Below are 27,479 nucleotides of genomic sequence, written 5' to 3'. Positions count from 1 at the left end.
GATATATCTAGGAGTATAACAATATTTAATTAGGAAGCGACTTGACTGAGCTTTCTTAGATTGCTTGACTCTGCCTTGCACGTATTCCCGATCTTGTCGCCGCGTGTTGCATCTGTTGGAGGTGCATGGCAAGGCGTCGGACTCCAGCACGTGCAGCCGTTCTCCAAGGAAAGCAATCTGCTGCGTGCCAGCGTCGAGTCACACAAGGATTTACCCTTGATGCAACGGCCTAAAAGTGTTGCAATATGCCAAAAATGGTTGCAATAGATAAAATTGCAACACAAAAAATTGGTTGGGAGGCGTTGCTATAGTAACCGTGGTCTAAAGTTTGCACCACAGTTATTTTGGTGTTGCAATAGGTTTTGCCCTATTACAACACCATGTAGTGTTGCAAGCCATAGTATAAGCAACCACTATGGGTGTTGCAATAGTAACTATTGCAACACACCCGGTGTTGCCAGAGATACCTATTGCCACATACCCAAATAGTGGTAATAGGTGCACCACCAACAACAATAGGTGTTGCAATAGACCTTATTGCCATGCATCAATAGCATTGCAATAGATAGACTCGCTATTGCCACACTATCTCTATGGTTGCGATAGGTGGAAGTCTCTGGCCATGACAAATATTTGATTGCTACAGGTGGCTCTATATTGCCACACTATATTTGTGGTTGCTATAGGTGAAACCCTTTATTGCCACGACAAATGTTTGGTTGCTAGAGGTGGTTGCTATAGGTGGAACCTTTTGTTGCCACGACAAATGTTTGGTTGCTAGAGGTGGCATCTCTATTGCCACGATTAATATTTGGTTGCTATACTTGGACCCTCTATTGCCACACTTACTACTGTGTTGCTATAGTTTGAAGACTATTGCCACGCCCACTTTTTCGTTGGTACGAGGTTTTCTATGACACTGTTTGTTTGTTCATATTGCAACGCCAAATGATTATGTCGATAGTTCATATTGCAACACTTTGTTTGGTAGCTTCAAACAGTGATTGCACGCCATTAATTTTTTTGAACAATATATGATGAATGAAGCATTTAGACATCCATTAAACCAAAATATGATTTGTTTGTACAAATCATTAATGAAACCATCTAATGTCAAACTGAACTTAACACATGCACAGCTCAAACACACAAGGTATCTGACACACTTGTTTGATCACATCCAAATGTAATGAGCTATCTAAACTGCACCAAAGGTTGGCTTGACGTTGACCATCCCATCACTCGGGCGCTCCACTCAAACTTTAGGTTGCTCCTGAAAAGAATCATTAACATTATTATATGCATCACGTAACTAAAATTGTAATATTTTTAGAATCGTAAACTAAAGACTAATAGGTTTGAAAATTTGCAGATTCATTCAAAAGTAAAATTACTATATGATCATTTTTTTCCTTACAACAATGGCAATGTATTTTGCTATCAGCTGCTGGGCTTAATGGAATGTATCCAACATCAATAATAATTTGCAATAAGAATGTAGAGATGATCTAAATTAGTAGAAATCAACTGTTTAGCTTAGTAATGGAATGACTCCAAATTCGCCATGTGCTACAGCAATGAATCAGTGAAACTTAAATGAATGGAAATAAATTAGAAGCCAACACAACTAACCTACACTATTTGCAGGATCAAATGTTCACTCTGATTGCTCACAGTGAACAAGCTAAAGTACACAGGAAGTGAAGTACTAAAGGCAACATGCAAAATAGTAACATTAAATAAAATATATAAAATATGGAACAAGTAAGCTACTAAGGTGGTTCCACAGTGAATTGTATTAGTACTCTTCACTTTATTATTGAAAAGTCTTCCTGAACAAAAACTGTCATCTTCCATAGAAAAGCAAGACTACCATAAATTTGCCTCGGACAGCAAAGTAACTATCATGAACATTCCTAGAGTGATCTTCCATTTCAGATGTCATGTTACCACCAAAACCAGAGTGCTATTCCTGGAGGGATCTCCTCTGTTTATTTCAGGCTAATTTTTGCTATCTTGCACAAGAGAAAATATGTTACTGGGAACATACTGTTTGCAAACATGTTTATGCTGTTTGTTCTTGTTCTATCTTAACACAACAAAACATATACATATTAAAAATTTCATGTTAGATTGGTATGCTAACAAAAGTATTACAGATCCATTGATGTAGTGTGAGTATAACCACAGGGTGCAGACAGAACAGTTACTAAGTATAGTATATTGTTTTACTAGCATAAACTTTGCACATTAACCTAGAAACAAAAAGTTCTTCCTATAGAAGCTATTATTACCTAAATATTGACTATATCTTCATACCCAATGTTTATATCTGCCACAAGAACCTGAAGATTCATGAAGAAATAAAATTAGTGTTAATTGTACAAGGGCACCAAGAAGCTTGGTGCCTTATGTTGGCAGCGGCTTTCTGTTTACATGACCCAGAGCAACGAAGCCTTGCGTTGTGTACATGAGATGCAACTTCCTGCATACATGCTTGCTGTTCAGATGCCTGCTGCTTCCTGTTTCCTACATGCTGCTGCCTACATGCCTTCATATGCTGACAGCGCAAACATGTGAAGGACATGCTCTTTGTGCACAAAAATTAGCACTGAAAATATGATCAAGTATCCATGTCAGCTCCGAGAATACAAGCTAAAAAAATTATGACTGATTACTATGGCAATACCAAATGGTCACTACTGCTATATGCATCAGACAATAATTGCAGTAGCTACTGTATGCATCAGGCAACGTAATTAGTAAAGGCATAACAGTATGTCAGCAGATAGCAGGTTCAGCAAGTTGTGCTGATGAAATTAGGACTGCTTATTGATGCACATAAATTAGCACTGAAATTTGCATCAGATCAAAACAGTTCAAATATTGGGTCAATCAAATGGAGCAAATTATTATTGGACTGCAAGGTCATAACATTGCTGGCTGTAGTTAATGATGTCATTGTAGCGAGCTATAAATAAATTAGCTAAAGAAATGCTGACACCAATCTTTGTGACAAAATAAACCTACCTACATTTATGTAATTTACAGACTATGGTTAGAACAAGTCACTCCACCATCAATCACCAATAGTAAAAATAATAAATAAAGATATAAACGTTATCAATCTTGTGGTCACAAACGTTATCCTCAAGATAAAATCCTGAGCTGATTTCCCAAGGCCTTCAACCTGACAACCTGTAAGTGTTGCTAAGAATTAACCTATTGTTTGGCTTACATGTGAACTTGATTATACTAAAAAAAAGATTCACAGATGGTATGCATATTCAATTGTGAAAAGAAGTCTTAAAGAAAAAGAGTCTCGTTCGGTCCTTCTTGAACGAATGAACCACTCTATCAATATTCAATATGTATTGAAAGGCAAGCATTTCACATTGATAATAAAACAGCAACGCAATATCCATGGAAAGTGATTTACCTCATGTATAAGCACCACCTCTGTGACTGTACATTTAATCCTACTGCTAATTCTATTACTTTGGTACGGGAGACTCGGAGATGGTGCTCTTACCCATCCAGCAAGTATGCCTGTCCTTGTAGTTCTTGGTTGTCGAAGTCAACCTCCGCTTGGGCCATCACCAAATCAGTTCCCACTGATGCAAGACCGAGCGTCCCCGGCCGGGCGTTGGCCTGTGCCCTCCGCGTCACCCAGCCTCATGCCCATGTGGGCGGCCGTGTTCTCATCCGTGGCCTGCGCACCGCTGCTGCCTGTCAACCGCTGCACGTCAGAGCGCCAGCGTTACCTAGGTTGCGGCTATGTCTGCAGCCCTGCACCAGCGGTCAGGTCTCCGACGACGCCTCCATGGTCGATCTATGGTTTGGATTTGGATGTGCAGGATTCGGTGAGGTACGGTGGACGCTGGATGGTGGATGTCGGAGTTTTGTGGACCAACGGCCTTGTATCATGTATCGATCTGATGCAGCGGATCTCCGGCGGCGGGGACTGTAAGGCTTGCTCCATGGCCGCGGTGAGATCGGAATAGGGGGACGAGACAGTGAATTTTATCAGGCGATGAAAGGGCATGCCGGCGGAGGATGTGGCTGGAGGGAGGAAGGAAATCGTCGATGCTGGCGCTCGTGGATGTGCCAGACCCGGAACTGCTGTTGGCCAGATGAGGGCGGTGGCAGATCTGGAGAGAGAGAGAGAGAGTTAGGGAGATGGGGTCAGCGCGGGGTAAGAGCATCTCCGAGAGTTTGTCAAATTTTATTTAGTAAATTTTGTGATTTGCTAACTCCCAAAATTATATGTCAAGTAAAAAAACAATGCATCTTCAAGAGTTTTGCATTTTTGACTTGGTAAAATAAAAAAACCCGTTAACAAAACGAAGAGGCCTGCTAAGCGAACGAAGAGCCCCGCTAAGCGAACGAAGAGCCTCGCTAAGCGAACGAAGAGCCCCGGATGCCAAGCCGTATACGCGCGCGTATATTTGCGCGCGGAGGGAAGATTTGCCAAGTTGCTATTGATGCCAAGTTATTTTGCCAAACTGTTGGAGGCTATTTTTTCTTGTTTTGCCAAAATTATATGGATGCCAAGTTGAGATAACAAACTCTTGGAGATGCTCTAAGTGCCTAATTTTTTACTATTCAGCCTTTTTTCTAAAGAAAATTAAGTTTAGCTTCTTGGGAGATTTAAACTCATCTTTGACCTTACGGGTCGGCGCCAGGACTCATGGCGTTGATGTAACACGTCTCGACCCCACAGATCTTGGCGCCGAGGTGCCTGCCCATGCACTGTAGGAAATCCTAGGTGGCGTTAACGTGGCCGGTACCTCGGCACCAAAACACATGGCGCCGACCTCGAATGTACAGCGACCGATGCATTGTCAAATCGAAGCCAGGAAAGTCGAGGCCGAGCCCTGCTCGACTGCGCACTTTGCGTATTGCTTTCCCAACGCAAAGTGCGCAGTCGAGCAGCAGCGAGCAGGGGCTGGCAGTCCGGGCAGGGCTCGGCCTCGGCTTTTCCGGCTTCGATTTGACAATGCATTGGTCGTTGTACATCCGAGGTCGGCGCCAAGATCTATGACGCCGACCTCGACGCCATGTGTTTTGGCGCCGAGGTACTGGCCACATCAACGTCACCTAGGATTTCTTGTAGTGCACGACCAAGCACCTCGGCGTGGCGCCGAGACGTGTTACCTCGGCGTTAGGACTCATGGCGCCGACCCCAGGGTCCAAAGATGAGTTTAAGTCTCCTAGAGGGCAAAACGTAAATTTTCTTCAGAAAAAGAGCCCAATAGTAAAAAAAATTAGCGGGTACGTGTTTTATGCCGGCTCGGCTGCAAGCCTACAACCAGAGGTGGGACGGAAAAAAAATGGAAACCGAGGGTGGGAGGGAAAATTTTGGATCAAAAGTTTTGACGGTACCGTTTCCTCTTATACCTACTTAATTAACGTTTTGAGCTAATTAATATCTATATATATTTCTTCAACTTTTATTTAGATAAAAGTGAATTTAATAATTGATCACCGAGCTTGATATTTTTGCTCCTGCTTTAGAGGCCAATTATTATTTTACCTTTATTTTTTTAATCCAAAGTCATCATTGGCCCGTTGTAGACTATATTAGATAGACCAAATAAATGAATTAATAAAAATATAAATATACGATAAAAGATGATACTAACACCTGATCTATCCGGGTCCTCCCAGCTTCCGTTGATGGTTAATTATGAAAAGTAAAGTTCACTAGTGGTTCTCGAACTTGTTCGAATGTATTATCCCGGTCCCTAAACTCGCAAATCTACGTTTAGACTCTCAAACTTGTTCATTTATGTTATATCGGTCTCTAAAGTCGTAAATCACCCATATAGGTCCTCAAAATTGTTTGGCTATATCATTCTGATCCCTAAACTTGCAAATCACCCATTTAGGTCATCAAACTTGTTCAGAGTGTCATCCGGTCCCTAAATCGCAAATCACTCATTCAGATTCTCAATCTATGTTTGTGTCTTAGAGCTAATATAAATGGGTCTAGATCCATACTGGTATGCTTACTTGTAGGGCCCACATGTCAGTTTCATCTTCCTTCTCCATCCTCTCTATCACTGAGCTCCATCTCCTCCCTAGTGAGTTCATGGCTCAGGTCAAACAAAGCTTCCGAGAGACAGCTGGGTTTGGCAGCGACATAGCTGGGTTTGGCGTGTGTGGAGACTTGAGGTGGTACGACCAAGACCATAAAACCCATGGAGATGTCCCTGCATTCGGACATAGGTCTAGACCCGTTTAGACAAGCTGTAAGACCCAAACATAGGTTGAGGATCCTAACAGGTGATTTGCGAGTTTAGGGATTAGGATGTCACAACTGAACAAGTTTAAGGACCTAAATGGCCTGAATGGGTGATTTGCGAGTTTAGGAAATAGGATGTCACAACTGAACAAGTTTGATGACCTAAATGACTGACTTGCAAGTTTAGAGATCGGGATGACACGGCCGGACAAGGTTGAGGACCTAAACGGATATTTAAGAGTTTAGGGACCAAGAAGACACCAATAAACAAGTTTGAGGACTAAACAACTGATTTACGAGTTTAGGGACTGAGATGACATAGCCGAACAAGTTTGAGGACTGCTAGTAGACTTTACTCATGATTAAATATAGATACGTGACATGTTAAAATTTGCTTAATGTGAAATGTTTGCAATTTTATCATTTATTTTTTTAAATGTTATTTAAATTTTTGATGTCAAAATAGAGGTTAACATCATGAGTACTTGACAGCATTGAGATTTCACCGTCTCTTAGTTCATTTTGAGAAAGATAGATATAGTAGTTCATTACTAGAATGCATGAAGAAACGGAAATCGATCAAAGCTCTACCAAATGAGGCCTAGCTAAAGGAACCCACTAGTCAGATAATCCCGCGGTCATCTATCATATGTTTATTTGTTTATGCAAAAGATTTAATTATATATGGCTTTACTGAAGTAATTTGAAATTCTTATCTTAACAATATAAAACCGGACCAAAAATCACGTTTTCCACTCATCCTTTTTGCTAATTTTTTCCAAGCGCGCGTTGTAGACTTTTCTTGTGCGCCTCCTCCCACTTATTCTATAGAAATTTTTATTTTTTTCCAAGAACTAGAAATCTAAATTAAGCAGTCAGCACTTTACATTACATTTCCATAGGCTTCTCCCGCGCGAGACTAAAATTTTATATTTGGGCGTGCCAATAAATCAAAGACGAGGGCGGGCGGCACCTTTATCTTCTCCAATCCGAATCTCCTCCTCCACTCATTTCTTTCTCCCGTACTCTCCACCTCCCCGCTGGATATCAAGCAGGAGGCAATCCAACGACTGGGCACCGATGCGGCGGCGCTATGACCTATGAGGCACGCATGGAATCTGCCCTGACCTGCTCCTCCTCTGTGCTAAAGCGGCGCACGGGCGCGGCCGAGCCCTCCGATGCCCTCCGCGCTGCCCCATCGACCACACCAGGCAACCCGGCTCACCAGCGCCTGGTCTGGTCGCGGAAAACACGGCCCCACTCCCTCCGAAGGCCTTTGTGTGACCTGCTATCTCGTGGCGATCCGACAAGCCAAGGATGCCTTCAACTGCCGTCAACACCTGAGAAATGGTGCTCTACTGCTCTATTTCAGTTAATATGTTTTCTTTGGTTTTTCAAGCTATTACTCAAACGGTTGTTAGGATGAATTAGTAAAACTTGCAGAAATGTCTTTCTTCATATCTCTTTGTATGTCGAAATGAAAACCAATAATAGCCTGTTGGAGCCAGGGTTGTTGCGTAGGGGTACGAGTGAGACATCTGAGGGTGAGGCTTGTAACCCCGGCGGCGAGGCTGCGACGCCGTGCTTGGCGTCGGAGTGAGATGCGAAAGAGAGTGAACTAGGGCGCCAAAGGGCGAGAGAGACTTAACTCAATCTCTGGTGATTAAGCAAAGTGTTCCATACTTATAACAAAATCCTAAGAACCAATCTGCTAACTTTAAGGAATAACAAAACTAAGATAATTATCTCTCCTAAACACTGAGATCAAATAACCAAATGCCGAGCTCTAGGCGACGCGGTTTGGCGAGCTTCGGCTGGTGACCGTGCTCCGGCGTTCCTCGACGTGGTCCACTCCTCAGCCACTGGCCTTGCCGCGTTGCTGGTAGACGTTGCCCACCGTAACATAGCCTCTGTAGTGTTTCTTTGCTGAACAAAGGTTTCAGTGTTAGGCTAACATAAATTTTTTTTATCTAAGTGGTCTTTAAGCGATAATTAAATGGCCTGCAAGCGGTTACAGAATTTTCTAATCTTTAGGTTTGGTGCAGAAAGGTTAAAAGCACCATTTTTTTCAGTGGTGGTGCTCGGTTATTTTGACCAAACAGAGTACGGCCATTGGTAGTTGATAATAAAATATATTCTGCAGAACTTACTCTTGACATGAATGAGATGATGGTCTATTGGTTAGGTGCTTGTCTGTGGTTTCTGGCACAAGATTGAATCTTGTATGCCATAATTTTTCCAAACTATTTATTATCTATTTATTTTCTAGTGCTTGTTCTGATTTTCATTTTTTTCCTTGACATGATTTGTTTGCAAATATTTTACCAAAAAACAAAATGTGCATAAATAATTTGATCAAGTTGAATATTCTTTTAGACTTAAGATTTTAGGAGTTGTTTTAAAATTGTATTATGCAACAATAGCTTATTACAACGAACACACGCCTATAGCAACACAAGTAAATTGTGCCAATAGTAACATGATATTGAGTCCATTTAGGGTTCTAGTTGCAATAAACACCTAACAATTGCAACACCCCCTATAGCAAAGTTGTACAACTCATCGAGATCTATAACTTTTGTTTTGGTCATTCATCTATCAGACTTGTTTGGACAACTCGAAATTTAAATTTCAAAATATAAGAACTTCGAACAAAACTTTGGGATATGAAATGTTTTCAAATGAAAGTCTTCAACAACAAAGTTGTAGAACTCATCAAGATCTACAACTTTTTTTGGTCATTTTCTCCATCTGACTTTGTTTGAACAATTCGGAATTTGTGACCTCATAGCTCAAGCGGTTGTTTCCTATAACAAATAAAATAAAACACTCTTTCACAAACATGCAAGTGGTCTTGTGGTTGTAGGGGTGTTGGTGTCCTCTTGGTGGTGGTGGTGGTGAGGTTGTAGGTTCAAATCTTGATGGACCCCCATTTTATTTTTCTTGTCATTTTTTCCACGCCATGTTAAACATTAGTATATGAGAACTTTGAACATAACTCAACTTTGGTTTTGGTCATTATGTGAGTTGTTCGAAAATTTGATCAGAAGGGTGTACATATTTGCTAGGATAGATGGATCATGTAGTTGCCAACAACACTAACTAGATAGCTATCAATTTGTTGGGCCCTTGCCCATGCTCAAAGGCCCACCAAATACGAGTGTTGCCAACAACAGTCTATTGCAACGAACACATTGGTCTTTAGCAACATAAAAAAAACATGGCAATAGTAACATGATATTTCGTCCATTTATTATTCTAGTTGCAATAAGTACCTAATAATTGCAATGCCATAGAAGATTATTACAACCCAAAAAACCGTGGCAATAGGAACATGCTATTACATCCATTCAGAATTTTTGTTGCAATAACCACCTAGCAATTGCAACACCACTAAAGATTATTACAACCTAGAACAATTGTGGCAATTGTTACAAGCAAAAGCAACCAAATCCAATATAGTTGCAATAACACCAAGTAATTGCAATGAAAATCAATATTAATGCAACTCGAAAGCTCCATGGCAATAATGGCAACTAATTACAACATAATTCTTAAATGGTTGCAGTAGCACACGCCTATTGCAACGACAAACCACACATATTGCAACACATTTAGTCCGTTGTATTATAGGCACATATTGCAACCATTTTATGGAAAGGTTGCAATACGACCCCCTATGGCAACCAAATTAGTGGTGTTGCAGTCGTATGGCGTGGCATTAGAGGTGAATCCTTGTAGTGAGTTGTTGCCGAATGCCAAGGTGTCGGCGATGTCGGTTGAAGAAGAAATTCCCATATGGTACACCATGGAATCAGCACGCACACCCCCTACCTGGCGCGCCACTATCAATGAAATACGTCTAGCAGTCTACCGAGGGGTATGCCACGGTAGTAGATGAATCGGTGGAGGTGCGCCTGAGGGAACCGGATGGTGATACAGAACACAAGAGACAGCGATTAGACAGGTTCAGGCCACCGACTTGGTGTATACCCTACGTCCTATGTCTTTCGATGGGTTGTATTGTGTATGATCAGATCTGTCATCTAGGGGATCCCTGCTCCTCCTTATATACTCTAGAGGAGTAGGGTTACAAGGAAAATATCCTATTTGGTATTACAATATCTTATTATAGCCTTGTGGTGCACGTCGACCAATGTCGTGCGCCGCACGCCTTGATCTTATGGTCTGGGCCACCTCTGATGGTGCAGCCCATGTCTTGTCCTATGGATACCTGGGGTCATACCCCCACAATATTTGTTAACACAAACATATAAATCCACAAGCGCACGGATATCGTTGTAGCTTTCACCAAGGAGTATTCTAGGGTATCGTATTTATTCATAGAGAAGCAATGGTTAAAGAAGTTGATAGTTAACCATCATATATTTACAAACTAGTATACCGACTAGACTAATGTGGGGTAAGTGATAAGATAGGAGTGATGGATAAATGACACACACATGAGATCTCCATGGTAAGGTAGAAGAGTAGACAAGCTAAGCTGAGAGGACAATGGGTGAGTTTGAAGGTTCCTACATACTTCTCTATTACTATGTGAAAGGTCCTAAATGGCTAGAGGGGATGAATAGCCTAATTAAAAATCTATAGATCACTAGAGCAAAATGATTAGTACAACAAATAGCGATAGCAAGTTTTGATCTAGCTCTACCAAGTGATGCAAGCCACCTATTCCAAACAATTCCAGTGAATTATAGTCTCTATGGAGCACAAATGACTATGTCGCTATTTCTACAAGAGTGGCCAAGCTAGCACAAGAACTAATTACTTCTATCAAGAGAATAAGCTAGCTAACAATTCTACTCTACACAAGAGATACTACTACACAAGTATGTAACAATGTAAATACAAGGGAGAGTAAGGTTCTTGTACCACCATGGCAAGAGAGATGATCAATAGCAATATGAATACCAAGTGAATCACCAGGAGAAGTCCAATCACACAATTGACACAAAATTTTTCTACCGAGGTTCACGTGCTTGCCGGCATGCTAGTCCCTGTTGTGTCGACCAACACTTGGTGGTTCGGTAGCTAATAGGTATCACACACCTAGCCCACCACTTGGGCGCCGCAACAGCCTACCCACAAGTGAGGTAACTCAATGACATGAGCAATTTACTAGAGTTACCTTTTGGCTCTCCGCTGGGGAAGATACAAGACCCCTCACAATCATCGGCAGATGGCTATGAATAATCACCAACTCATGCTAATGCTCCTCCACTGCTCCAAGCCATCTTGGCGGCAGCAACCACCAAGAGTAACAAGAAATCCACGGCCATAACGATTCCCAAGTGCCACGAGATGCAATCACTCAAGCAAATGCACTAGTAATCACTCACAATCTCACAAAGATGGTGAATCAATGATGGAGATGAGTGGGAGGTGTTTGCTTAGGCTCACAAGGATGTATCACTAATGAAAATGTGCAAAAGTTTGAGCCCAAGTCGTGTATCTTCTATTTATAGAGCCTCCTCTGCTCAGAGAGCCATTGGGCTCGCGCAGACATGACTAGACAGAGTAATCGGATGCACCCTAGCGTCTAGTCGGCCATGGTCCGGTCGCCTGATGGACGCCACATGTCCCTCCTTTGAACCTCGCCCGTTCATCTCCAACGGTCACTAGTCGATCGCTCACGTAGTTAAAATGTGACCGGACTCGATGAGGAAACGACCGGACGCTCCACAACATAGAGTCCGATCATTTCTAGAAAGCATCTAGAGAGGTATTTTTATGACCAGACACATCATGTCAGCCACAATCGAACACGCCCCAGAGTCCAGTCCCTTCTCCTCTACACCGTGTGCATCACTGTGATATGACCAGACTCTGTGAACAATGTTCACACAGAGTCCGGTGACACAACCTCAGCAGGGTCCGATCACAAGGCCGAGCCACCCCTTCTCTACCCAACATGACTGAATGCACCCCCATGGGTCTGGTCCTTCACTGCGCCGAGTCCAGTCATCACTTGGCCCTCTCAGCCAAAATCAAAGCCATTGACTAGACTCGGCCTATCTGGGTCTAGTCCTGGCAGTGCCAGGGTCCAGTCACTGACAGTCTCCTCCTTTTCTTTTCTATCTCCTCAAAGACTTCACTTGCTTCCAAGTTGCTAACCACAATGTGTACAACTCATGTGCCCGTGTGTTAGCATTTTTAGTAATATGAATATCAAGTGAATCACCGGGAGAAGTCCAATCACACAATTGACACAAGATTTTTCTCCTAGGGTTCATGTTCTTGCTAGCACGCTAGTCCCTGTGTCGACCAATACTTGGTGGTTCAGTGACTAATAGGTATCACACACCTAGCCCACCACTTGGGCACCGTAAGAACCTACCCACAAGTGTGGTAACTCAATGACATGAGCAATTTACTAGAGTTACCTTTTGGCTCTCCATCGGGGAAGGTACAAGACCCCTCACAATCAATGGGAGATGGCTATGAATAATCACCAACTCGTGCTAATGCTCCTCTGCTACTCCAAGCCATCTTGGTGGCGGCAACCACCAAGAGTAATAAGAAATTCATAGCCACATTGATCCCCAAGTGCCACTAGATGCAATCACTCAAGCAAATACACTAGGAATCACTCCCAATCTTACAAAGATGGTGAATCAATGATAGAGATGAGTGAGAGGTGTTTTCTTAGGCTCACAAGGATGTATCACTGATGAAAATGTGCAAGAGAATGAGCCTAAGCCGTGTCTCTTCTATTTATAGAACCCCTCTGCTCAGAGAGCCGTTGGGCCCATGCAAACATGATCGGACGCACCCCAGCGTCCGATTGGCTAGGGTCTAGTCGCCTGATGGACTCCACGTGTCCCTCCTTTGAATCTCGCCCATTCATCTCCAATAGTCACTAGCTAATCGCTCATGTAGTTAAAATGTGACCGAACTCGACGAGGAAACGACTGGACGCTCCACAACGTGGAGTCCGATCATTTCTAGAAAGCATCTAGAGAGGTATTTTTATGACTAGACGTGTCCTATCAGCCATGACCGAACACGCCCTAGAGTCTGGTCCCTTTTGCTCTACACAGTGCGTGTCACTGTGATATGACCAGACTCTGTGAACAGTGTTCACCTAGAGTCCGATCGCGCAACCTCAGTAGGGTCCGATCGTGAGACCGAGCAACCACTTCTCTACTCAACATGACTGAACGTAACCTCATGGGTCTAGTCCTTCACTACGTTGAGTTCGGTCATCGCTTGGCCCTCAGCCAAAATCAAAGCCACTAACCAGACTCGACCTGCCAGGGTTCGATCCTAGAAGAGCCAGGGTCTGTTCACTGACAGTCTCCTCCTTTTCTTTTTCTATCTGCTCAAACACTTCACCCTTGCTTCCAAGTTGCTAACCACAATGTGTACAACTCATGTGCCCGTGTGTTAGCATTTTTCAAGGGTTAATTATTGGCACACTAGGTCCCTAATGCATATGCAAGTATGACTTCACCTAGTGGCACTCGATAACCGCTTAGGCAAAGATTTCCCCTCTTTATAGTATGGCTATTGATCCTAAACACACTTACACCCTCTATGGTGTCTTGAGTGCCAAAATGAAAACCTATTTGATACCTTTGCCTTGATCAACACTTGGTTTTTGTTTTTCTCTTTCTTCTTTTCCAAGTTAGAGCACTTGATGATCTCTTTTGGTCACCACCATTACCATGACCATCATCTAGCTCCATCACTTGGCATGTACCACCCTATCTCAATTACAACACTTAATGACATGGGTTAGTACACATAGGTTTCATCAATTATCCAAAACCAAACTAGGGCTTTCACTATGGTTCCAATCTAGTACACACCAGGGGTGATAACTAAAGCATGGATAAGACAGCGATCACACCATAACACTTTGGGACATCACAACACTAGCTATGGAAAGGGATGAGAAAGGGGCTAGGAAGCTCCGACTATAGTCCAGCAAACACCAACCCGAATGTGATGGAATACATCGGCCATCAGGGCAGTCACCATCTAGGGCTACAATAGCTATCCGTGGGGTTGGGTGCCATCTCAAGTAACCTATAGGCTAGACACCATGTCTAGTCTATCGATTACTACTCTAGTCACGATATATAACTAGAGCACCTGATGCGAGCAGAGATCCTATGCTAAGGTGTAGAACCACTATACTAACCATGCTTAGCTAAACCACTAAGGTGTGACTTAGATAACCATGATAAACATTTCAGTAATTAGAGAGAAGATAAATATGCAATACTTGAGTCTTACAAAGAAATAGTACAAGATTATAACATACCTCTGTGGACTCTTCTAGAATGATAGCTCAACTATCCCTAACTCCCAACTAGCTACTCTACTACTACATCCTAGAAATGGAGTGAAGACTGCCCCTTTGTGGTGTGTGTGAGAGTGGGGGGTCTCTCCCTCTTCTTATACTAGTACAAAAGGTCGGTTTGGAGGAATATTCCTTGGATATCTATTGACGGTCACTAACACCAATTATAAATCATCCATATAACCAGCATATATACTTAATTCCATCACCAAACATAGGTATAGGGGTTTAAACTAATAAATTCTATAAGTTTTGGTGAATCTGTGAATGGAGGAGGGTTTCTCCAGAAAACCATGAAGGTGGACCTAAATGTCAAATTTAATCACAATTATCCATGATGAAAACAACTCTAGAAGGTTCTAGAACACTCTAGGAGGCAAACCACGAAAGATGAGCGCAAGACCATGACATGTGGGGCTAGCCGGCTAGCCCAGTGGTCCCACCTATCATGCTCCCCTTCGAATGTCGGTTCTCCACTGCCTCCTAGATTGCATTTATGCCATCCTTTTAAGTCAGTTTGATCTGAGGGTCCATAATTGATGCTACCCCCTATATATGTGGTCCTATACCCCCTCCAAGAGAGGCATCCCTAAAAACCTAATTCATATCTTTAGGATTAGAGCCATCAATCAAGAGAAGATTAGTCCTCCATAGGATCTAGTCTTATGAATAGAAATAGTGAGATAGAGAGTGAGGGAAGAGTTTGGAGGAGGTGCCAGCCTATCGGTGCTATCTCTATGGCTTGTACCTTGGCAGATCCAAGTTCTACTTGAGCTTGCCTCTGAGATTTCTCTGGTAATCAACTTTTGATTCAAGTAAGCATCTTGTTTATATTGTTCATCAGGATCATGACTCTTTGAGTGCTTTATTCTTGTTCTATAGGGGGTAAAGTATTAATCATAAGTGTCGGTGTTTCGAGTTACCACCGATGAGTAAATTTATATTATTGTGTGTCTGGCTTGGATTGTGTGCTTAGAGGACATGAGGTTTATACTGGTTCGAGCAGAAAGTCCCTATGTTCAGTTCGTCATTGCTGCTCATGTTACTAGCACTGAAAGTTTGTAGAAGGGGGTACAAACAGGCGAGAGAGGGAAATGATCCCAAGTCTTTGGTGAAGGGAGTGAACGGGTGCTGAGAGCTCGATTGCTGCTCAGCTGAGTGCTCATGTCGTGCTTCTTGTGTCGATCTCGATTGATCAGTTTTTATTGGATCGGCCTCGAGTGACGATGCCTTGCTTTCCCTTTTATAGGCCAAGGGAAAGCACTGGTTACATCAAAGGAAAAGAGAAGAACAAGAGAGAGAGAAGTCATTCTTTAGGATTGCTGGGTCCTTCTTATCCTTCATGTGGGTCCCGCCGACCCTGTAGATGTCAATAGGGATAGCTCCGCGTTGTGGCCCTATCTATTACTGGTGCAATGTGCAAGCGTCGTCTACTGGTCATGGCATTCCATTCCATCATAGCGGATGTCATGGTGAGCTGATGTGCCTATCAGCGTTCGTACGGGGGTTAGGTAGAACAACACCGGTACGCCCGACATTGTTCTTGATGTGAATCCTTAGGTATGACCCGTCATGGCCACGGGTTACATAGGGTCATGCCGGTCTCTTCCTTAGTGTTAGAGTTTTGACCCAGATCCATACGCCTAGACCTAGAGTCATTGGCGATAGTATGGGTCTCCATCGGGCAAGATGGAGTGTGAACCCAAGAGGTCGGATGAGACAGAGCCTGCACCCATGGGGTTGGGAGAGGCAGAGCTTGCCCCTAGAGGTCGGGCTAGGCGGAGCCTACCCCAGAGGTCAGGCGAGGTGGAGATTGTGGCCTCGGGGTTGGGCGAGGCAGAGATCGTGGCCTTGAGGTCGGGCAAGGCGGAGCCCATGGCCTCAAGGTTGGGCGAGCCAAAGATCATGGCCTTGAGGTTGGGTGAGGCAGAGCCTGCCCCTAGAGGTCAGGCAAGGCAGAGCCTATGGCCTTGGGGTCAGGCAAGGCGGAGCCCTCCCTTAGAGGTTGGGCAAGGCGGAGCCCTTCCTCAAAGGTCGAGCAAGGTGGAGCCCACGTGCCTGGGGGTCGGTTGGAGCTGTAGTTGCACTCTTGACTGCTTGGATGAATCAATGTTGATGACCATTAGCTCATCTTTGGGTACCCTAGTATTGGTGCCCAACAGTAGCCCCCGAGCCTACGGAGGAGTAGAATACTCCTTCGGAGGCTTTTTCAAATGGGAGGACCCTGAGGGCCTTGGCCTTCTTTTGTCGCCCACGACGTGACCTGGGGATGGTGATTCCCTTTCGTCGAGATCAGACCCCTCGGGGGTATAGCCATGAGATTTGGTGGGTCAGAAAAGGTCTTTCCTAATTTTGACCCCTACGGGGGTCTGTTGTTCTACGACCGCGCATTCGGTCTTCGTGCGAGTACAAGTTTCCTTGAGCCTCCACCCATAGCAGGGGTCCAGTCAAGGATTAACTCGTCTTTGCGATTGTCTTCCCTTAAGCGTTTTTTCGATAAAAACAGAGGGGTCGAGCCATGTCATGATTTTTCTCTATGGATGAATCATGGTGCTCAGTGAGTAGTTAATGGGCTACTCCGAGTGGGGCCCTCTCATCCCATTCATGGGGATCCATCTTGGGTCAGCTTGGTGACCAACTCTAGATTCTTAGTGGTCAATCCATATAGTTCTCGGGTCCGATCGATCGGTCTAGAGGGCTCTCTACCTTTCTTCGAGGAAAAACCATGGATTGTATCTGGCCAAGACTCAAACATGGCCGGGATGCCCATGGTGCTCGTGTGCCTGGCTTCTAGCCACCAGTGGGCCCATCCCTTTCCACCCATCACTCTAAAGGTGCCCAAAGCGGTTGTCGAACCCATCGGTGGGCCAACCTTCGAACACCTGGGCCTAGATGGGCCGTAGGAGCGTTTTTAGCTCCGTATCCCTTTTACTTGTGATGGGTCATGGCCTGTTCAGGGAGGCAAAATGTCCACGCATTTTCTGAGGGGATGGCCATAGGTTGCGTGCGCACGCCCCACGATGAGTGGTGGTGATAGGTCATGGTAGGCATGGAGATCTAGGTGGACGGTTGATTTCCTCGCACCCATCGCCCCTCTAAAACCAAAGGGCTAGCCCTCCATGTTTCATATGCACGCCTGCATCCCTAACTTTGTAGCCACGCCGCTGCCACCAACGCTTAGGTTTCTTGCCTTCGCATCTCCGCTGCCGTTGAGCCTGCATCCATCTGCCCCCACATCCAATGGATTCATGGTGCTGTTCTGACTTCACCTTCTAGCGCATGGAGGGCCTCGTCCATTGTGGTCTTCTCCACGCATAGACCTCAACTGAGGAGTGGTTGCTGCCCAACGATGAGGATTTGTCGTCGCTGCCCGATGGCTATGTGATGTCGTTCGCCCACTTCCACGAGCGTGGGCTCGCAACCCCCGCCCACAAATTCCTTTGGGGGCTGCTGCACTACTACAAGATTAAGTTGCAGCATCTCAATCCCAATGGGATCTAGCACATGGTAGCATTCATCGTGTTGTGTGAGGGATTCCTAGGGATCAGCCCCCACTTTAACTTGTGGAGGCATTTCTTCACCGTCAACCTATAGAAGAAGAGGGAGAAAAGTGGCAGGCACGAGCTGCACATGCTGATGAGGTGCACCGGCATCCAACTTTGGAACAATCGGGTCAGCGAGTACCCATCCATGCAACTCTTGACGTCCAACAAGGGGTGGCACTCATAGTGGTTCTACCTTAAGAATGACGCCGCCGCCCCTCTGACGGAGTTCACCGGGTGCCTGATTGAAGAGGCCCCGGAGCAGTGGAGGAAGTGGGGCATCCCGGAGAAGGACAAGAAGAAGATCTGAGACCACATCGCCGCCATCCACATCCTAAAGGAGAATGGCCTAAAGGGGTCAGGCATCATTGGGGCTTACCATGCGAGGAGGGTGGCGCCGTTGAAGACATGCGCGCTCTCGGTATACGCGATGGCGCCTGAGGTATCATTTGACGGAACGACGCTCACCGAGGGAACACTCCCCAACTCCGAGATCACGCAACACATCAAGGAGGTGATTTAGCCTTTATGGGATGACGTGGGTGCCACCCTCAACTTCGTCTACCCAGTGCCGGGGCATCTTCCAATGTGGTTGGAGCCAGACTACGTCGTCTGTGTAAGTTTCCCTTTCTCTTGCCATCTCTTCAATTGATTTCCTAACCCCATGATACTAACTTTGAGAGGGGTAGGACCAGCCGAGGGACCTCATCCTCATGGATCACCCCGCGCCATTACCGATGGATTCGGCCGTGAGGATGGCGAATCACGCCAAGGGCAAGCGGCTGAGGAAGGCAAAGGAGGACAAGAAGAGGAAGAAGCTACAAGCGTAGGAGTGAGGGGAGGACACTGACAACGATGATGATGATGGTGACAACGAGGTGATGGAGGAAGAAAAATCGGTAGCCGACGATATCGAGTGGGACAACTTGGAGAATGAGGATGTGCTGATAGGCGTTAATTCATCCTTGTAGGCATCGGGACCCTTCCCGTTCCATGGAGGGGAGGGCACGTTAGGGAGTTGGCGGGGGTGGGACATACCATCGGCCTACCCCCGGAGCTAACAGAGGTGGGCTGCTTCGCCATCGCGCTCGAAGAGCTAAGGGGAGCGAGGCATTTCACGAGTGTGCCCTAGGAGCTACCAGAGGCGAGCCCCTCTGCCCAGGGTAGGGGGTGGGCTCGAAACGGCCTCGTTCCGATGAGGCGGAGCAAAGGTCAGGGGGTTTACCCCAAAAACGCATCTGCCGCCTAACGGCGCTGAGGTGAGTTATCAATTCCTCTGTTTTTCCTGTTTTAGTCAGGTTTCATTATGACTTATGTTTTTTGTCCCTTGCAGCGTCAGCAGGCAGTGGAATCCTTTGGCGCTAGCGCTGAAGAAGAGCATCGTCCTTCAATCGAGGCGATAGTTGTCGGCTGGTGTCGCGCCCATTTCGGACGGGAGCAGTGCTGCCCATGATGGTGCCTATGCCCTTGGTGGGACGCGTTCAAGGGGCACCTTTGGCAGTCGTGGAGCAGCCGATGACGGTCACGATACCGCTGCCGATAGCAGGACAGATGGGGCTGCCAACCGCGCTCGTGTGTCGACCATGGTAGGCATGGAGTAGCCGGTCATGACCTCACTGACATAGGTGGGGGTGGTGGCGGCCATGATAGATGGTTCATAGCCGGTCTCAACCATAGCGGCGCCTGAGGCACCAGTGCGACCCGTGCCATCGACGGCCCAAGCGATGGCACCTGACGTAGGTCTAACAGAGGGGACACGGCTGAGGGGTCATGGTGCTAGGAGAGAGGTTGGCGTCCTCACCACTAACCCCTTCCATTACCAAAGGGGGCATCCTGGTGGGGATGTCCTGGCAAGAGGGGTCAGCGATGCTTGGAGCTAACAAGGAGTTGTCCCTAGCCCAGACATGGGTGGGCAGTGGCTCGCCCATGTGGGGCGAGCCCCAACTCTAGTGGGTGGATCCATAGGATTCTACGTCGATGCTTTTTACCCTGGACGATGCTGCAGAGAGCATGGAGCAGGAGAGCCTCAACGTAGGGATCACATCCGTGCTTAAGGCCCTAGACCATGCTGTGGGTGCATTGCGCGACGTCATTGTTCCCTCCAGCCAGGTATTGCTTGGTCTGGCTTCTTGCCCTTATCTTCCTCTATATACTTTTTGTATCCTAACCATCGTCTATCTGTAGTCCCTTATAGCTTGTAGCTAGAGGAAATCTCGAGTCCTTCGTCAATAAAAGGAAACCTAGGACCCCATCGTCAAGGAGGCGCGGCTACGCGAGGAGGTGATAGCTCAACTTGTTGTCGCCTAGCAGAGGATGGCCGAGCTGACTCCCCTCACTGAAGAGGTGGCCAATCTTCAGTCGCGGGTGGACCAGGCCCGTCGGGATGCTGACAAGGCCGAGAAGGCACTCGAGGCCCTATCGGTGAGGTCGCAGAAGGATGACGAAGAAGCTACCAGGGTTAGGAAGGAGTGGGATGAGTTGTTCCAGAAGGACGTCGAGACCCACCAGCAGATACTTGGCCTTTTGGGCATGGTTGAGAAGAAAAGGGATCTAAAGCTGGGGGCCGAGGAGAAGCTCGTGGCCCTAGAAAATAGGGTGAGCCTAGATGCCACAGCGGTCGCTCGACTGTGCAAGGAACAGGATGAACTAATCCAAACCGCAAAGAGCCTCTACTCGGAATGTGGCACGACTCACGAGGAGCATGACCAGGCTTTCCGAGAGTGTGACCAACCCTGCCAAGAGCGCGACAACATGCAGCAGAGGGTTAGCTCCCTCCAGGGTGAGCTCAAAAGTGCAACGACCCAGAGGTTGGAGGCTGAGAGCGTTTCTGCTGGGCTGGCTATGAATCTTTATCGTAGAACCGACTAATTTATAAGAGCACAAGTACAATGGCAGCCCGCAAGTGGTCGCACTGTCATACTTGAGCCCATATAAACCCAGTAGTCTATCGAGTACCACGACAGGTCTCGATAAACGATCCACAAACAACCAAGATCGTACATGATTCAACATACATGTCACATATTACATAAAGTTCACAGATACATTTCCATCATCAAAGTATGGAATAAAGTTATTACAAACCAAGTTTGATAGATAATAGCGGAAGCAAATTAAGTTTGAAAGTAGCATTTCCAACATGGTTCAAATACAGTGCCATCATATGATCATAGTCCACAAAAGCATATAGAAGGATTAATAAAGACGCCTGCCCAAGTCTTACTCCTCATCCACAGCGAGATAGAAGCAACTCTTGCAATACTCATGATATACTGTGCCATCTGCAATAATGGGAATAAAACCCTAAGTATGAGAAGGTACTCAGCTAGACTTACCCATCATAAACCAGAAATAAATTGACTCTAAGGATTATGTAAGGCCGTATAAGTGGAGGTAGCTTGACAACATTTTGCATAAAAAGTGATTAACTCAGTTATACAATTATAATTCTATTATCAAGTTAATTATAACTATCCATCTCTAAATTAGCAACTATCCTATGCCAAACATGTGATACATCATTTTAAGAGCATATAATAGTAACCATAGCAGGTATAGTAATTCCATGTTTATCCGAACCATCATATTCCATAATATAATTACTACGATGTTGGGACTAGCCAAGTTTCTCACTATCCGGAAGACACGGCGATTCAAATCGATTTCAACTAGCTAGGAATTTATTCTTAACACAAACCCAGGCAGACTAGATCATTAGTCACCTAAGGTTACCTTTGGTACAACTCAAGTACACATTTCGCGGGTTCGCCTAGCGCCGCACAACTAGGGACAACCAACTGCCAGGACGTTCAGACCCGGCCTACCCTTGGGCTCACATCTGGCTCCCTGCACATCCTTACTACCATCTAGAGTGCACAATTTGATAGAGTAGGGACCAGCTTGAGTTGAGCTACTTGGCTTTGTGGTCAGAACGAGTTATCCGGCCAGCTAAGTGATAGGCATGCGTTCAATCTTGTCAGAAGCGCCAACAATGGTACGATCCTTAATCGACACAGACAGAATCACATGAGTCAACCTACCATAGACTCCGTCTGGCCTCCATTTACTTTTACCCCATGGTTCTTTTCCACGATAGCAAATATAGCCAACCGTGCTTTGGTATCCACCTATATCTCGCAAGTGACAGGAAATCACCTGATTTCTACCGGTCTAAGCAGGGCTAAGCATATATTCGATCCTGGACCTACACAAGGTTAAGGGTGTATATATATCTAGACAAGGTAGTTCAATGCATCGAGTGTTTCCAGACAACTCTTATAACCTAATGCATCAATCATAAAAGACTCAAGTAATATTTTGTAAAACACTGGGCGACTTAGAATGCTTCGGGGCTTGCCTTTTAGAAAAGAAGTGGGACAGTGGTCAGGGCACTCTAGGAGCTCTTCTGGGGTCTGCTCCTCTTCTTCGGGAGCTACGGCTTGAGGAATCTCCTACTGGTCCCCTTCCTCTCCTTCGTTGAATTCCAGCAACATTATTTCCTCTGTAGATCCTATATGCATGAAAATGACATAAGACATTGCGAATGCATACATGCTGACAAGTATTGTATGATGACACATGATGAATGCATTCTTGTAAGTATTCTTAACAGCATGGTGTTAAAGTGATGAGGACATCGCCACGCTAGACACACCGACGCCATAGTCTTCCCCAAGTTGCAATTCGTTCCCAACTCAGCTGCCACGTCGCCCTCGGATTCAGCAGACACGTCGTCACTGTTTCGGTCATAACTTTCTCATACGACATCGAAACAGGCCGTTCTTGGATGCGTTGGAAAGGGGACGATGACGCCGTCGTTTTGGATCTGGTCCCAGCTCCAGAAGGTCCGTGGATCATTCTGTGTGACCACGGCAAGGTGCTGCGTCACCTATTTGGGCCAACTTGGCCATGTATCGTGTCGGGCCTTAAGCCCAAGTTGTGGGCGCCCAACCCCTGGCCGTCCCCAACCCTAGGTCGAGTCTTAGACTATAAACACAGCCGCCGCCGCTGCTACACAATTGGGTTTTGTTTAGAGTTTAGTTTTCCATCGAGAAACTAAATCGTTCATTGTAACTGTGGTGACAAATCCTTTTACAGTGATCCAGGGCCCCCGTTCTTGATCTCCTCCACTGTGTCGATTAGTCCTTTGCAATCGAGTTCTTGAACCCTCTATTGATATTCGTGTCATTCATATTTGCAATATCAGATTGCGTGTTTTACCTTCTTGCTTGTGCTCTTCGATTCGCTTGCAGGAAAAGCCTTCTTGGCGAGGTCAATCAAGTTGTGCTTGGTTGATAACCAACGGAGCAGTGGTGTAATGGTTGCAGGGTTCGAATCGCGTCTGATTTGAAGCCGGATCGCCAACGTCGAGATCTCCACATATCGAACTTACCGGCTACCTCTCGGAAGATCGGGCCTGTACTCATCAATTGGTATCAGATATTTCAGGTTTACCGCGAGGTATAATCTCGTTTGCCTTAGATTCATATTTGTTCATTACCTAAAGTCCACAAAAAGCCCAAAAATATTTCAATTTCCGCTGTCCTATCGCCCTTTGTGCCTTTGCAATTTCGTTTCAGATTCGTGTTGTTGAGTTTGTGTCCGTGGTCGAGTCTTGTTGCTGGTTTAGGATTGTGTTCGTGGTCGTAGTTCAATCGCCCGTTGCTGTGATTTTTGTTTTCCACCGCTATCCCATCCACCGTTTCCAAACAACAAGTCGAAGCCACACATTACTCGACTTGCCCCGCTAGCTGCCTTGTGTAACTTCTCGCCGCCGCGCAAACCCTAGATAGGTTGCCAGCCGCTCTTATTTTGCCTGCATCGCAACCCTCCTTATATCATCAGGCGAATACCTACTGCTGTTAGTCATAGTGATGATCCTGTTATCGGTGTTAGAGTTTAGGGACGCTTTGCCCTAACTGCCGCCGCCGTGTTGTGCCTTCCGGAACACATACCTTGAGATACCTTCGGTAAAACAGGCATAACTTTTTGCTCGTTTATCAGAAAAATCTGAAATTTTTTCAGCAGCTTCTTGACACCATTTGGAGCCGACCCAAACTCGGCTACGCCCTGTTTGGTTTCGTCAGAATTGCCAAAAAAATTCAGGAAAATATAGAAAAAAAATTGTCAAAGTTTTTGCGCGCTTTTCAGAGCACGTGCTGAATTTCTGTAGACCACATCCCACCTCAGTTGTAGGTGCCAATTTTTGTGGTTGCATCTTTTGTGATCCTTGTTCAGAGAAAAGTATAAAAAAAATAGTAAGAAAAAAAAATTTTGTTTCCTACTAGTGCCTTTTGGAAAAATTCAGGAAAAAGGAGAAATTCGGGCTATTTGCTTGTTCTGTGAGTTCTTTCGATCGTCCTTTGTTTTCACCTTATTGCGCTACGTCTCGACACGTCTTAGCCAGCACCTGTGATTTGTACTTTGGATCCGGATTGAACAATCATTAATCTGTATTCGTTAATTGCTAATCCTTGCTGTCATATTGTGTGCCTACCCATAGCTCCACATATTCTTCTATCAGCACAGGTTCATCTTGCAACTTTTACCCACGCTCCACAACAGATTGCTTCGCCACTTTGGTTTTGCTCCTGTTTGGCGTTGGTAAGAATACAGGCAAGACGGTGGTAAGCCGCTTGTGATTTTGCATTCCACTTTCAACACCACCACCACTTGTTTCCTTTTAGTTGATAGGGATAATACTTTGGTGTTGTCTTTTTCTATCTTCTAACCATGGCAGGAACTCCGACGGACTTCAATGAGTGCGTGTCCAAGGGCGAGCTTGCAACGTTCATGACTGAACAACGCAATCTTATGACCGAGCTGACGCGCAACGTGAACAATCTGGTCACCCGCATTGAACAGCTTGAGCAACGCCCTCCGCCTTATCGTGCTGATGATGAAGATGCGGATGCTTTTGGTGATGAAGATGCGTATGCTGACGGTGGTGCCCGTCGCCGCCTCAACTTCAATCGTCGCGGCATGGGAGGTAATAATCATGGTAATAATGATCCTTTTGCTAAAATTAAATTTAGTCTACCTCCTTTTGCTGGTAATGTTGATCCAGAGGCATATTTAGATTGGGAGCTTGCTGTTCAACAAAAATTTGATTCTCATAATGTTCCTCCTGAGCATAGAGTTAGACTTGCTACTAGTGAGTTTACTAATTTTGCTTTGTTCTGGTGGAGTGATCTTTGCAATGCTAATAATGCTGCTGCTGTGCCTCAAACTTGGAATGTTTTAAAGCAACGTATGAAATCTCGTTTTGTTCCTCCTTATTACCAACGTGATTTACGTTTGAAACTACAAACTTTAAAACAAGGTGATAAAGGAGTAGAAGCATACTATCAAGAATTGCTTATTGGTTTAGCACGTTGTGGTATAAATGAAGATGATGATGATGCTAGTGCTAGATTTTTTGGTGGTTTAAACCATGATATACAGAACATACTTGATTACAAAGAATGACGCAATTTTTCCCAATTGTATCATCTTGCTATTAAGGCAGAACGAGAAGTACAGGGACGCAAACAACACCAGCCTTTCAAGTCTCACAATGGGAGGAATTTTCAGCAGCATTCTGAGCCGGAGACGCCCAAGCTTCCTGTTGCACCACAGCCATCTACACCTCCATTTTCTTCCGGGGTAAGTAAATTGTCTAATGTGCAGTTTCCACAGCTGAAGAAAGGTGGAACTCTGGGTGCTTCTACTAGCTCCTCCTCGTCCAGTTCTAAAATCATTTGCCACCGATGCAAAGGCATGGGACATGTCATGAAGGAGTGCCCCAGTCGTCGCGCTTTCATTGCTACCGAGGATGGATATGTAAGTGATAGTGATGTTGAAGATGATTTAGCCCTTGCTGCTAACATTGATGCAGATCCCACCGAGGGCGATCAAGACAAGGAGGCCATCACCATTGACTCCGTGGCTGCTGCCGCGGACTACCCTAGCCTTCTTGTGCAGCGTGTGTTGAGTACACATGTGGGACATGAAGAAGAGATGAAGATCCAACGCCACAATTTGTTCCACATGTATCTCATTGTGCAGGGTTGTCGTGTTCTCACTATCATTGATGGCGGGAGTTGCAACAACTTGGTGAGTTTAGATTTGGTTGACAAGCTTGGCTTGACCACACGACAACATTCGTATCCATATAAACTTCAATGGTTCAATAATAGTGGTAAGACTAAGGTAACTAAATCAGCACGCATTAGCTTTTTCACAGGCTCTTATCATGATACTGCTGATTTTGATGTTGTCCCTATGCAAGCTTGTTCCATTTTGTTAGGTTGACCATGGGAATTTGATAATGATGCTTTATACCATGGTAGAACTAATACATACACTATCATACATAAGGACAAGAAAATTACATTGCTGCCTTTGTCTCCTACGGATATTATTAAACATGCTAATGAGATTAAAAATAAACCTCCAACAGACATTGCTAAAAATAATGGGATTAAGTTAAAAGGAGGTGCTTTTCTTGCTACAACTTCTGCTACTGCTGAGTTATGTGATAATCCTGATGCACCATGTTATACTATGTTTTGTCAACCTTTTATATCTGGTGCATTGCCTGCTGTCACTAACCTTTTGCAGGAGTTCGCTGATGATGGGATGGAGTTGAGGACGACTCCAATTCCAGAAGGAGGGGATGATGAGGACATCGCCAAGATGGAGTCGAGGACGACTCCAATTCGAGAAGGGGAGGATGATGAGGACATCGCCACGCTGGACACACCGACGCCATGGTCTTCCCCAAGTTGCAATTCGTTCCCAACTCAGCTGCCACGTCGCCCTCGGATTCAGCAGACACGTCGTCACTGTTTCGGTCATAACTTTCTCATACGACATCGAAACGGGCCGTTCTTGGATGCGTTGGAAAGGGGACGACGACGCCATCGTTTTGGATCTGGTCCCAGCTCCAGAAGGTCCGTGGATCATTCTGTGTGACCACGGCAAGGTGCTGCGTCACCTATTTGGGCCAACTTGGCCATGTATCGTGTCAGGCCTTAAGCCCAAGTTGTGGGCGCCCAAACCCTGGCCGTCCCCAACCCTAGGTCGAGTCTTAGACTATAAACACAGCCGCCGCCGCTGCTACACAATTGGGTTTTGTTTAGAGTTTAGTTTTCCATCGAGAAACTGAATCGTTCATTGTAACTGTGGTGACAAATCCTTTTACAGTGATCCAGGGCCCCCGTTCTTGATCTCCTCCACTGTGTCGATTAGTCCTTTGGAACCGAGTTCTTGAACCCTCTATTGATATTCGCGTCATTCATATTTGCATTATCAGATTGCGTGTTTTACCTTCTTGCTTGTGCTCTTCGATTCGCTTGCAGGAAAAGCCTTCTTGGCGAGG

General features: G+C 45.4%; 1 protein-coding gene and 1 long non-coding RNA gene across 5 annotated transcripts; one reads left to right on the top strand and one right to left on the bottom strand.

Annotated features, from left to right (window-relative positions):
• Positions 1 to 1,033: 1,033 nt before the first annotated feature.
• LOC136520658 (uncharacterized) lies at positions 1,034 to 4,161 on the bottom strand. Of its 2 annotated transcripts, XR_010775311.1 has the most exons (3): positions 3,533 to 4,161; positions 2,295 to 3,198; positions 1,034 to 1,273 (listed from the first exon to the last, which is right to left on the bottom strand). It is a non-coding gene; the product is annotated as an uncharacterized lncRNA (long non-coding RNA). The 2 variants fall into 2 exon arrangements; XR_010775310.1 differs by having other exon boundaries at positions 2,295 to 4,161.
• Positions 4,162 to 7,216: 3,055 nt separating this feature from the next.
• On the top strand, positions 7,217 to 27,254 carry LOC136521871 (uncharacterized). 3 transcript variants are annotated; one of them, XM_066515642.1, is made up of 4 exons: positions 7,217 to 7,597; positions 23,371 to 23,578; positions 24,642 to 25,106; positions 25,626 to 27,254. In XM_066515642.1, exons 3-4 carry the CDS (start codon positions 24,851 to 24,853, stop codon positions 26,408 to 26,410), a joined length of 1,041 nt encoding a protein of 346 aa, XP_066371739.1. In that variant the 5' UTR covers positions 7,217 to 7,597; positions 23,371 to 23,578; positions 24,642 to 24,850; the 3' UTR covers positions 26,411 to 27,254. The 3 variants fall into 3 exon arrangements, 2 of the variants coding, with proteins under 2 accessions (XP_066371739.1, XP_066371738.1); XR_010775687.1 differs by having other exon boundaries at positions 23,371 to 25,106; positions 25,622 to 27,254; XM_066515641.1 differs by having other exon boundaries at positions 23,371 to 25,106.
• Positions 27,255 to 27,479: the final 225 nt, after the last annotated feature.

The sequence above is a fragment of the Miscanthus floridulus genome, chromosome 18 (genome assembly GCF_019320115.1).
Source record: "Miscanthus floridulus cultivar M001 chromosome 18, ASM1932011v1, whole genome shotgun sequence".
NCBI classification, from domain to species: Eukaryota; Viridiplantae; Streptophyta; class Magnoliopsida; order Poales; family Poaceae; genus Miscanthus; species Miscanthus floridulus.
Note: the sequence above shows the minus strand (reverse complement) of the source record. Positions and strands in the feature narration are given on the sequence as shown.